The sequence below is a fragment of the Perca fluviatilis genome, chromosome 6 (assembly GCF_010015445.1).
Source record: "Perca fluviatilis chromosome 6, GENO_Pfluv_1.0, whole genome shotgun sequence".
NCBI lineage: Eukaryota > Metazoa > Chordata > Actinopteri > Perciformes > Percidae > Perca > Perca fluviatilis.
Genome location: NC_053117.1, coordinates 26,325,138 through 26,338,578, shown reverse-complemented (window position 1 = coordinate 26,338,578; position 13,441 = coordinate 26,325,138). Strand labels below are relative to the sequence as shown.

General features: G+C 37.8%; 2 protein-coding genes across 2 annotated transcripts in view; one reads left to right on the top strand and one right to left on the bottom strand.

The window, feature by feature from the left end:
* Nucleotides 1-77: 77 nt before the first annotated feature.
* On the top strand, nt 78-5,564 carry LOC120560807 (hornerin-like). The gene is made up of 2 exons (XM_039803669.1): nt 78-294; nt 2,344-5,564. The coding sequence occupies exon 2, from the start codon at nt 2,351-2,353 to the stop codon at nt 3,548-3,550; it is 1,200 nt and encodes a 399-aa protein (XP_039659603.1). The 5' UTR covers nt 78-294; nt 2,344-2,350; the 3' UTR covers nt 3,551-5,564.
* A 4,086-nt stretch (nt 5,565-9,650) lies between these two features.
* The window catches only part of sprn2 (shadow of prion protein 2), a 4,180-nt gene continuing 389 nt past the window's right edge, over nt 9,651-13,441 (bottom strand). The window contains exon 2 of the mRNA XM_039803671.1: nt 9,651-10,501. Coding sequence (XP_039659605.1) covers nt 9,959-10,489 — 531 coding nt within the window. The 5' untranslated portion in view covers nt 10,490-10,501 and the 3' untranslated portion in view covers nt 9,651-9,958. The remainder of the gene's footprint in view (nt 10,502-13,441) is intronic.

The window sequence follows — 13,441 nt, the reverse complement described above, 5'->3', positions numbered from 1 at the left end:
TCCATACTATTATTTATGTGTGCTGTGGTGATTTTCTGTATGAAGTCGACAACATCACAGGGTTGAGGATGCTGGCAAATGTCAAGTGAAACCCCGCCCCATCTTCTGTTTCTATGCGACCCACATCCGTTCTTAGAATACATCCATGCCCAGATCCCCTGTGCCGCGTTACGTCATATGGAATCATCCATTTTCAAACGTTTAAACTACATCAACACTCCAGTAGCAAAGACGACCCGCGCCACACTGAAGCTAAATAACACGAGAAAAGGCATCCAACAGTCGTCACTTAAGGTAAGGCTAGTCCTTTATTTAAAGTGATAGCACCATTTTAATGTTGTTTGGTAGATAAAATGCCATTGTTTTTACCTCACGCGAATTACATTTCTGTCTGTAATGAAACCAACGCTTTCAATAGTTTGACACTGACAAGCGCCATGTTTTAACGGAATAAAGGGTATAGTGGCAGCGGGCAGGCCACATTCTAGTGAGAGCACTGTCAATAAGGTAGTACTGTCTGTCTGAAGTATGTATTCATAAATAATCAGTGTCTGGATTGCTTTGGTTGGAGCTGTTTGACGTTCTCCGGCTCTATTGTTTATTTTTGCATCGATACACCCCATCATAAAACCTTAAGGTGTTGTTGTCGTTGCTACACCTGTTTTTTTATATTATGTACCGACTGGTTTGCCTTCAGAGGGAGACGATTCATTTCCCGTCATGAAAAGTCATTTTATGGTAAAATTGGACCAATTAATGAAATTACTAGCAAATAGATCGATCGTGAATTTACAAAAGACAGATAGCTACATCTCTTAATTGTGACGTGTGCTATCCCATAATTATTAGCCTAGTTAGCATCTCATAATCACGAGGTCCTTATCTTTTAAGGACCATCATACGGATCTCGTCATCATGAGATTCTTATCTAACGCTAATAAATGCAGCCGTTGTCACTGCTGCAGTTGGTTGTTACAGTAACGTAGCTACGTTAGTTATGTGAATCGGCACCACACGGTGTTTTTTTAAGCCAAATGCTAACGCCCATATTTCTGTATTTTGAGTGTTAAATGTGCAGTGAGCAGCTAACGAGAGACGTGTTTGAGTCTTTTATCAAAGTGAGCTTTTACACACAACAACTCAGGCGATCAGGGGCTATCCTATGGGGCTATCACGCGTTGCTATGGAAACAGTTGTAGTCTAACGTCACTTCCACCGGTTGACAGCAAAGACTGAAACTTCAAGAGCCATTCATAAACTAATGCTTGTATTTGAAACCGCTGGTGGACTGAGAACAGATTACACTATAAGCATAACTGTCCGATAATGCAAGGAATATGTACATATGCCATGATTGGCTCTGGGAAATATAATGGTCATTTCTCACAATTGTGTGAGATAAATGATTATTGGGAAAAATATGTTGATTAATTGACAATAAAATTGTTGAAGCCCTAATAAAATCTTCTATTGTGGCATGTGTAATTTTCTTTTTCATAATATTGAGTGATATAATAAAAAGGCTAATTTTAGACATGAAATGACATGTAAAAATGTAATATGACTATACATCAGTCTTACTCATTGATTTGCAACATTGCCCACTATAGCCCTATACAACTAGAAATATTAAAGTGATACCTACTACTGTATAAACAATATGGCAAAACCTTTGATGGTAGACCAATTTATAGTAGATAATGTATGTGATATAGGTAGATAAAATTGTATATGTCATAAAATTGCCCAGCTCTAAATCAGGCAGTGTCTCTGGTATGGGGTTGTGGAAACAGATTTGTATTTATGACATTTTCTTTCTCATTATTAAAAAATATCTTCATTTTTTTTAGCCACTGAACAAAAAAATTACAGTGTTGAAGCTTTGCAACAGTGTTGGTTACAGAGGATTAAAAAGATTACTGTTTGGTCACCTGCAGTAACATTAAGCTCGCAGTGCACTGTGCTATTTCAAGCCAACCTGGAAACCTAATTTTGGACCCACAACTGTCTGTTGAAACCATGTTGAGACTGTTCCTAAAATTTTATAATAATTTAATCTTTAAAGGGAGGGGAGTGGACGCGCGTTCACCCGTGACTAGTAAAACACAACATAAACAACGCTTTTGGTTCTATATATTTTTAATACATGCATGTTCTCTTGTACGTCAAAGTTGCAATAAGGTACAACTCCTATTTACTATTTTACTGCGTACAGAAAGACAGACTCTCATTAATAAGATGACTAAGGGTAACATTATAAATCCCATTTATTATTATCTCATATTTTCCTAAACCTTTTCTCCCTTTCTTAATTTTCCTTTTCTCTCCCAACCCTCCCTACAGGGCGAAGATGAATTCATTGTCTGTGCTGTGTCTGTCAGTTCTCTTGTTTCATACTCATTTTTCACTGGCCAGGAAAGGAGGCAGCTTTGGGAAAGGCAGCTTCGGCTCAAAGAAGTCCACCTCACACAACAGAGGCAGCACCAACACTAACAGTAATGCAAGCAAAAAAAATAATCAGGGCTCCAGCTCTCAGGGTGGATATGCCAAACAGCCTGGACAACCCAATCAGGGAGGCTACCCTATGCAATCAGGCAGACCTGGGTATCCAGGTAATTACCCCCAGCAGCCAGGTGGAGGCTACCATAACCAGTTTCCAGCACGGGGCTCCCCGTACAGTCATGGTGGTTATGGAGGTGGATACATGAACTACAACCCAAACAACAGAGTCCTGAGCCCTCGCTATGGGGGCAGCTTTGGATATGGGGGCCATGGCACTGGGAGCGGCTCTCCCTTTTCCCACTCAGTTCAGTCGATGGGCATGTATCCCTCTGATAAATCCAGAGGGTTTGGACGGAGTGCGGTGATGGCAGCAGCTGGAGGGGCTATGGCAGGGATGGCCCTGGGCTACGGGCTAGGAAGGTTCCCCCGTCCCCACTACCAGTTCCACAACAGCCAAGAGGAGCAATACTACAACAACTACATGTACAGGAAATATGGTACCAAGTCTACTGATAGCAATGACTACAGCAGAGACTACAGCTACAGCAAACCCCCTGAAACCTATGACAGCTACATGGACTCCTGCATGAAGAGAACCGACATTCTGCCTGCGGAGAATCAAAAGCCAAACAACAAACCAGCTGTTACCACCACAACTTCTGTCACCCCGGCTCCAGACACTGGCACAGGCAGCAACACAACGGAGAACAACAACACTGCAGCAGATAACTCCTCAACCACTGCACCTACAAGTACACACCCCCTAAATGAGCCTGTAGCCAATCCTGTGCCTCCAGCTTCACAGGCTGTCAGTAGTGCTGAAGAGGATGACACAGTTAGCATTGTGGAGATCGGCTACCCGGCACTGATTGAGCAGATGAAGGCCAGAAGATGCTTGGAGCTGTACATGGTCTACTCTGAAAAGTACTTGAAGAGAGTGACGGGTGGCGTTCAGGGATTGAGTATGGGCTCGCGAGGGCTTTTAGCTGTGGTCATTAGTACTACACTGATGCTATTGAATAGCAACATGCTAGTGCTGCTGCACTGAGGCTTTCATTAGCAGTGAAAGTGATGGATCATGTTTTAAAGGAATGAAGGTAATGGGTGGAAAAGATTAGGGAGAGAGGAACCTCTTGCCTTTTAATGAGTTTCTTTACTGTGTGTGGATTTCTACATTTTATTTTTTCTTAATATTTGAGCAATACATTCTCATGTATGTGCTTGAATGGCACCACACAGCTGACAGGACAAAGAGAAAGCGTCATTAACGGTACTCTAATACTAAAAGCTTGGTGAAGTAGTCTGGCCCATTAGAGATACAATTACAACAAACCCTTTTTATTGTTTGACTGTTTGACACATCTCTGCCCACAAGTTAATAAAAACCCCACATTGCACACTCTCTAGCCACAGAAATAATCAGTGGCACTACCACAGCCATTAGAGATACAATTACAACAAACACTTTTTATTGTTTGACTGTAGAACAATCTCTGTCCACAAGTTAACAAAAAAACACATTGTACACTCTCTAGCCACAGAAATAATCAGTGGCACTACCACTGATTCGTCTTTCTGTGTTTGTGATGTGTGTTTCAGAAAAAAAATTCAAGAAAACTGGGTCTTCGTTGGGTTGTTTTTTTGTCTCAGAGAAAAAAAGCATCTGAGAGGGGTTAGTTTGCACCTGTGGGGCTGGTACAAACCCTGTCATGGTGATAATCTGCATAACTTTTTTAACAAACAACAATAATGGACATGCACTTTTTAAGTATGGTATGAGTATGTTAACTACAGGGAGGTTGATGTTGGAGGACTGTCTGATTCAAGGACAGTTCAGTGAGTTGGTTAGGGAATAGTGTTTTAAAACTATCAATAAAAACTGGACTCTTTTTGTGAAATATTCTATTGGTCTACTATTACAAATATAACTGCTTCAGACTAGACAATTCTACACTAAGAGCATGACTATTTGTAATGGATCATATCTACTCATTTCATATCAAGGTCTACTGAAATCCAGAAACTCAAACCAAAAAGGCTGATTATTATATCTGTCGGTATAATTTTATTTGGATAAACAGACCCTCTAAATATACAGACAATAGTATGCATGCTCTCATCCAAACCCTTCTTAAAATATTTATTATTATTTGGAATCAAAACAAAATAAAGTGCGCTATACCTGAATACTTATGTATGTTGTTATAACCTTTTCCGTGTGTACTGCCCTTGCCTTTTACAGTGTGTGTATTTTCAGATTTTTTTGTATACACTTGCCTCTTCCTCCCTTCTATCCAATTTTTTGTCTCCCTCTTTTGTCTCTGGGCTATTCCCTGAGCCAAATTCATCTCCAAATCCTACTGAATGTCATCTTTCATTATCAGTTGAGTTAATGGTTACTAAGCCTGCATATCAAGATGTGTACAGTACAGTACATAGGATTTATACAATCATTTTTCTAATCATAAAAGCTGATTACTTAAAAAAAACTATGTAAAAGGTATTCACTGGAGTTTAATTGCAAACAATTCAAATTCAAAATGTCTCTACAGGGTATGAAAAATTGTAATCTGAAAAGTAAAGACTGTCAGACAAATGTAGCGGAGTAAAAAGTACAATATTTCCCTCTGTAAATGTAGTGGAGTAGATAAAAAGTAGCACAAAATGGAAATACTCAAGTACAAGTACTTCAAATTTGTACTTTGTAGTCAATGTACTTAGTTACATTCCGTCATGACCACTATAACCAGGCGATTCACATTTCAGCAGCAGTCACTAAACTACAGTTATAACAAACACTTTTTATTGTTTGACTGTAGAACAGTCTGATCAAAAACTCCACAGTGTACCTTTTAATGTGTTGGTATATGTATCCTATGTTATCTTATATCTGGCTTTGAATGTATTTGAATGTGCAAAGTCATGTACCGCTTTTAAAGACATGGATGCCTTTTACTGTGAGGGATCACATTTACTGTGCTGCTGCAGCTTTTACTGAATACTGAGGCTTGACTTGCACTTTTTGCTTGTCTTGTCAAATAAACTTATAAACTTTACCAATACTACTGCATTTGTGGATATTTGTTTTATGACTTTTTTTGAATTGGGTGTAGAAGGAGTTGTGACATTTTGACTGAAAATGACCATTGTATGAAAAGCTTTTGTGGAGATCAGTTTGATGATATAACACATTTGAATAATCAGGCTGAACCCTCTGGTGGATGGAGCTCAAATTATTTAACGTATGATAAGGCCTATTACAATACTAAAGGAAACCACGAGAATGATCCATCTGAATTTTCAGAAACACTGAGTCAACTGGTTACTAATATAATATAATAATATAATATATAAAAATATCAAGTCTGTTTTAGGAACATCTCGTATACTGAACATGAGGGCTGTGTTAACTCTCTGTGTTTCAGGTCTGAGCTTGTAATGATTGCATGCTTATTGAATGTGAAAGGGCATCCGATTTTAAGATAACTAGTACTAAGCTGTGGAGGACAGAGTAGATGGCAAACAGAAGCACTGGTGTGATCTGCTCGGCTGAGATCTCATTAAGCTGAGGAAGAGATACAAGCCTGCAGGCCGGTAAATGTCAACTAACAGGCTGAGTCATGCAGCACTACAGGGCACTCTCAGGGGTTCCATATATTGATTAAATAACGGAAATGGTAGATTTTGTAATATGACCTGTTGATTGAAAATAAATAACTGGGCTTTAGTTTTCCATATAATGCATGTTGCCTGCTTATGTTGTTAAGAGTTGGTAAGAGTACTACAATATTATACTCATGTAAAAGTACTTGGATAAAAGTAAAAAAGTAGGTCAGTTAGAATGTACTCTTTGAGAAAATGTTAGTGTTACAGTTTAAAAAAAGAGGGGTAAAGAAAATTTAATGATGATATATGACACTACTGTTAAATTCAAGATCACCTTTTGGCTACAGAATAAATTGCATTCAGTGTATAAAAGGTATACAGTAATGTATGTATGTTTCTGTACAGAAATGTTAGATTGTTCATTAATGTGCACTGTCCCAAATAAATTAATAAATAAAATAAAAAAATAAATAAAAAAAGTACAGTAGTGGAACCACACCAGCAGCATAACCCCTGATGTCCAAACAATAACAATAAGTTCCTTTTCTATAGGATGGCACTTTGCAGCCTGTTCATACATCTGATTATCTATTATAAATAGACGACAAAACTCAGACAATTAAACAAAAATAATTGACAATAAATATCAAGTGGACACTGAGGCAGGTGCAACAAGCAATATTAAGCCACATAAATTAAATAACCTGACACTTCAATCAACAGTAGAATAAAACATTACTATCGCAAACAACACAGATAAACAATAGAAACTCCAGCGCAGCTGCACAAACACATTAAAGCAAAGGAGAGACGTGTGCGCGCTAGGACACACACAGGTCAGCACCTGTTGGTCACAAACATGGTGGGTGAGTGTGTTTGATTTGGGTCTTGTTGACACTGATGTGGAGAATGAGTTCAGCGAGTGTAATGTACTCAAGACACACCAACAGCTTCGTCTCTACTGCAGCAAGTCTATTCTCTGGATTGTCACTTAAAAATATACTGTATGTACAGTGCCTTGCGAAAGTATTCTTGAACGCTTTGACCTTTTACTACATTTCACCTCAACATAAGATATAACTGTATTTTTGTGAAGAATCACAAGTGGGTCCAATATGAGTGGAGATTATTGGTTTCACTTTTAACAAATCGAAGTGGTAAAATTCAGCCCCTTTACTTTCAGTGCAGAACTCTCTCAGAAGTTCAGTGAGGATCTCTGATGATCAATGTTGCCCTAAATGACTAATGATGTAAATAGAATCCAGTGTGGTATCAGCTCCGTATAAATGCCCTGCTTGTGATGTCTCAGAGGTCGGTAGGCATCATGGAACAAGGACACACCAGGAGTCCGAGATCTGTTGTGGAGAAGTTTAAAGCCGGTTGGATACAAAAGATTTCCCAAGCTTTACATCCCAAGAGCACTGTGAGCGTAATATTGAAATGGAGGAGTATCAGACCACTACAAATCGAAGACCGCCGTCCCTCTAAACTTTCAGCTCTACAATGAGGACTGATCAGATGCAGCCAAGAGGCCCATGATCACTCTGGATGACTGCAGAGATTACAGTGAGGTGGGAGACTCTGTCCATAGAAAAAGTGTATATGCACAAATGCTTTATGGAGAGTGGCAAGAAAGCCATTTCTTAAGTTCTAAAATGTGAAAGTTGCCAAAGCACCTGGGAGACACAAACATGTGGAAGAAGGTGCTGTGGTCGATGACAAAACGCTTTTGGCACAGCAAATTATGTTTTAAAGAACACAGCTCATCCCCCTCACCATCCCCAGTCAAACATGGTGGGTGCGCATCATGGTTTGGGCCTGCTTTCTTCAGCAGGGACAGGAGAGATGGTTAAAATTGATGGGAAATGGATGGAGCCAAATACAGGACCATTCTGGAAGAAAACCTGATGGAGTCTGCAAAAGACCTGAGACTGGGACGAGGAGATTTGTCTTCCAACAAGACAATGATCCAAAAATAAAGCAAAATCTACAATGGAATGGTTCACAAATAAACATATCAGGTGTTAGAATGGCCAAGTCAAAGTCAGACCTGAATCAATCGAGAATTGTGGAAAGAACTGAAAACTGCTGTTCACAACGCTCTCCATCAACCTCCCACTGAGCTCGAGCTGTTTTGCAAGGAGGAATGCAAAAATTCAGTTCGATGTGAAAATGATAGAGATACCCCAAGCCACTTACAGCTGTAATCCAGCAAAGGTGGCGTACAAAGTATAACAGGGGCTGATAATTTTGCTTAATATTTCAGTTTTTATTTGTTTAAAAGGTTTGAAATATCCAATAAATTTCGTTCCACTTCATGATTGTGTCCCACTTGTTGTTGATTCTTCACAAAAAAAAACAGTTTTATATCTTTATGTTTGAGGCCTGAAATGTGGCAAAAGGTCGAAAAGTTCAAGGGGGCCGAATACTTTCGCAAGGCACTGTATCTATTCTAAACATGCCATGCTCTCTTCTTACAATAATGCAGACACAATTCAACACAAATGTTTGTTCTAAGTTTTTTATTTATTTATATAACAATTATAAACATGGAAGCCCATTTTGATTTTTTTTACATAAAATCCTACAAAATGGCATAAAACATGTACTTTAATTAGGTAAAGTATATACATAAGTAAGACATATACAAGCAATGTACTGAAAAAGTAACACTTTAGTACTCTCGTTTATTTGTTAATATGCAGAGCAGACAACATGAAACAGAAAGTAAAAATAGTCTAAAATATAAACTTATAATGAAATATACAGAGAAATGGCATTATCATATGAAGTGTATAGCTGCTCTTAAACTCTGCTCCTGACATGACTTCTTGAGGTATACTTAACCACATCTAATTTATTCCTGGTCTATCTTCACAGATTCCTTATTGAGAAAACATATTGACCAAAATCACTCATCAAAAGTATAAAAAAGACTAGTCTCTTTTAAAGTGCCCATATTATGAAAAAAAATAAATCACTTTTTCTGGGATTCTGGGTGTTATGTTGTGACTCTGGTGCTTCCACACGCATACAAACTTAAAAAAAACAAACATCCATGTTGTTTTGAGTGAGATACGGTTTCTGAATGTGTCCTGCCTTCAGTCTCCGGGTGAGCTGTTCACAATCTGTATGGCTTTCTACGTCACTAGCCGAAACGAGGAGGCTAGGGGGCTAACCGTTAGCATGCTAGCTCGTTCTCAATGGCAAAACACTGCTACAACACACACAAATTCACCCTAATCTACAAAATAAATTGTATAGAACTACTTACATGTCCCTGTTCTGCAGGTATTCCACGCAAAGTTGGAAGTGCGTCCTCGTTTAGAAGAAGTCTCCCAGTTAATCCTGCCTTGGACAGGGCGAAGTTGGAGAAACAGCTAGCTAGCAATTGTGAGCCTTACCTAGCTATTGCGCATGTGCGACTGTGACTGTTACAGAAGTCGAGAGGTCTCACTCTGTAGCTAAAACAGAGACCTGAACACACAGGGTGAAAAGAGGATCTGCAGCAATGGGCAGTACAACAAAAATATGGCGTTTTTTGAAAATTAAACCATGTGAACCTATTCTGATACAATCTCAAATTACAATTATGAACCTGAAAATGAGCATAATATGGGCACTTTAAAGAAGAAATGTGGAACCCATTCGAGTCAAACTCTGACATATTTCTAAAACAAAAAACAAAAACTTGCCACAGCTTTTCATTATTTAAGGGTCATATTTTAGGTCACATTAGGCTTTAAACTGAAAATAGTTCTGTTTTCCGCCAGGTTGTGGGTTGTTTTTATTGAAGGTTTGTTTGGACCTGTGTGTGTGTGTTTTTGGGATCCCAGCTCTGTCTCCAGCTCTACATGACTGCCACCCAGTGGCCCATCAGCATGGACATCAGGGAGCCGATGACAACGATGATACTGTTGTAGATGGGGCCGCTGGATGCTGCAGTGTAGTACTCCATATCTCCAGAGCCTTCTGGCTCGTAGCCAGGCCTGGGGCCGTAGCCACCACCAACTCCATATCGTGGGTAGCCATACCCCCCTCCATATCCTCCATACCCTCCACCATATCCTCCTCCATAGCCTCCATATCCTCCACCATACCCTGGGCGGCTCAGGGCAGACCCAATCATTGCTCCTCCTATGGCGCCCGCTGCAGCTGCCCCGGCTACTTTCCCTGCACTGGGGCCACTGCTCTGGACCGGTCTGTAGGCCTGGCCACCCCCACCGCCCCAGCCCCGGCTGGAGCCACCACCTCTGTTAAATCCACCACCTCCAAAACCACCACGACCACCACCACGCCGGGCTTCAGAGCTGGGTAACAGTGTGGCAAGGAGCAGCAGGCAGAGGGCCACTGTGAGGGGTAGCTTCTGCAGGACAGCCATGATTTATGGATCCTGTAAAAATAAGACAAAGGACACATTATTAGGAAGTGTAAATGTGTTACTTTTCTGTTTCTGTTCATTTTAGTTTTTTAGTTTGTTACATGCACTGAAATTATTATCTGATTGGTGGAAGTATTTAGATCCTTTACTTCAATAAAAATAGCACTACCACAGTACATCAATACTCTGTTACTATTAATAATAATAGTTATTTTATAGCGCACTTTTCAAACAGGAAGCACAGTTTCCCAGTTTGTAAACTAAAGACAATCACAGGACATAAGCACATTTCCATGAGAAAAAAAAAACAGAAGGTTCGCAGGGCTTATTCCTCTTATCCATCTCTAAAGTCTGACTGAACTGGGTGGAACATTTTGTTGCCTGAACCTTTGTGAGTTGGTCTCACTAGATGCTTCTAAAGTCATTTTAAATGACACGGAGGGAGGCACATCTGGCTGTAAATGTCTTTAACTGATTGCTCTGTTTGATCCCTGATGTAAATAACTTCTTGCGAACATTGTTGAATTATCTTGATATTTTATGATCCTGTAATTTATCATTTATTTTCATAGTGAATTGTTATGTTTCATGGCTGAAAAGACAAAAAAGACATCAGCAGCATTAGGGTTAGGGTTAGATCAAATGTATTAAGGTAAAAAAAAGTCATTATATAATGTATAAAAAAGAACAAATATATAATAAGAGTAAACATCAAGAAGAAAGGTCATTCTGTCAAGAACATTCAGTAATTTTCAAACTTTTCAAATAATGGTCAACCTTTTAAATACTGGTAAGTAAACAAACAAGTCCTGCATTCAAAATGTACAAGTACCAATTAAGTATTAAGTGAAATATGCTTGAAGTATTAAAAGTATTCATTATATTTTATTATATAATATAGTATTCATTATACGAAATGGCCAATTTAAGAGTGTAATATTATAATAATAATAATAATAATAATAATAATAATAATAATAATAATAATAATCATTTATACACATTATCAATGTCAAATACTGGAGTAAAAAGTACAATATCGGCCTCTGAAATGAAGTAGAAAATGGAAATACTTAAGTAAATGTACTTAATTATTCTAGTCCTTGAAGTACATTGCACATGGAATACAGTGCTCAGAAACTGACTGATGATGAGATGTTCTCATCGCAGCTTTCGTCCTCCTGCGTGTTATTTTTACATTGCTGATAAATTAAGAGCGGTAGGCCTACAGATCACAGCTCTTAATCCAGCTTCGAGAAACACATCTTACGCAAGCCGCAACACAATTTAACGCTGCAGCTGACATGGGATCAGATAGCTTTCATAATCTCTACTGCCCTAGGATCTACTGTAGAGATGCAATCTGGCTCTGGATCTGTGGACAAGACCTGCTGCATTATTGGTCACTGAGCAGTGTTTAACCCTAACACCTATCTGACAGGGACAAACTTATTTGATCCCCAGAAAGATATTCACGTTAGAGCAGCCGAAGAGACAGAAAATGGTAAGAAAAACAGAAATATTTGTGTGGGAAAGAAATAGTGTACCTGTTACTTCACTACGTTTATGTAATAGCTATAGTTACCGGTTACTTTTAGGTACAAAATGTGCAAATACATACATACATACATACATACATACATACATATATATATATATATATATATACATACATACATACATACATACATACATACATACATACATATATATATATACATACATACATACATACATATATATATATATATATACATACATACATACATATATATATATATACACATACATATATATATATATACATACATATAATAATACATATATACATATATATATATACATACATATATATATATATACATATATATATATATATATATATATATATATATATATATATATGTGTATATATATATATAAAAACAGTATATGAAGCAGTTAAAATTGGTTCCACCATGACCAACTCCAACACTTAAGTAAAGCTTATATATTAATAAATCAATATTAATGGTCCAATAATGTAATAATTTAACAGACAGGAGCTATTCTGCATGATGAGTACTATTACTTTAACTATATTTTATTGCATATAGTGTTTTAATGCGGGGGCTTTTACTTAGTAGTTTTTCTTTAGTGTGGTATTTTCCACCAGTGAGCAGCATGACATAACTTGCTCTGTTGTCAACAAACAGTACGCTGTCTAATCTGTGTCCTCGTCAAAGACAAGTTGAACTAAAATTACACTATGTCACGTAGTTTGAGAATAATCCAAGATTACGGCGACAGCAGCACTGACTCACAAAGAAGGAAAAAAAACGATTTCATGATGAATTTGGAACACTGATTTGTTTACCAGTGTATTATTACTTGTGCTTTCCAGAGATGGGCCCTTATTTGTGCAGCAGATGACTAATTAAGCAACAAGAGAAATTCACTCAGAAAAACAATTGAGGAAAATAAGCAGTGGTGAAGGAATTACTCAGATCCTTTACTTAAGTAAAAGTAGGAATACCATAGTCTATAATACTAGATTACAAGTAAAAGTCCTGAATTCAAAATGTTGCTTAAAGAGAATAGTACTTATACTTCTATTTCAGTACACTTCAGAGGGAAATATTGTACTTTGTACTTTATTACATTATAGGAGTTACTTTTCATATTAAAAACATATATGATGCAGTACTATACTACTAACCTACCCAGTAGTATACGAAGTATCTCAAATGAGCTCCACATTGACGAACTAACAATAATTATGTGTAGGTTAGTGATAAAAAAAACAGACCATTCTCCATAATGACTACTTTTCCTTTTGATACTAAGTACATTGTACTGATAATTCTTGTGTGTTGACTTAATGATGTTGATGTTTTATGTAAAGCACTTTGAATGGCCTTGTTGAAATATATTACATAAATAAACTTAAAATTAGGACTCAAGTAAAAGTAC

Bases quoted from the DNA above. Each gene is read 5' to 3' on its own strand.
- LOC120560807 (XM_039803669.1), top strand. From the start codon at position 2,351: ATGAATTCATTGTCTGTGCTGTGTCTGTCAGTTCTCTTGTTTCATACT.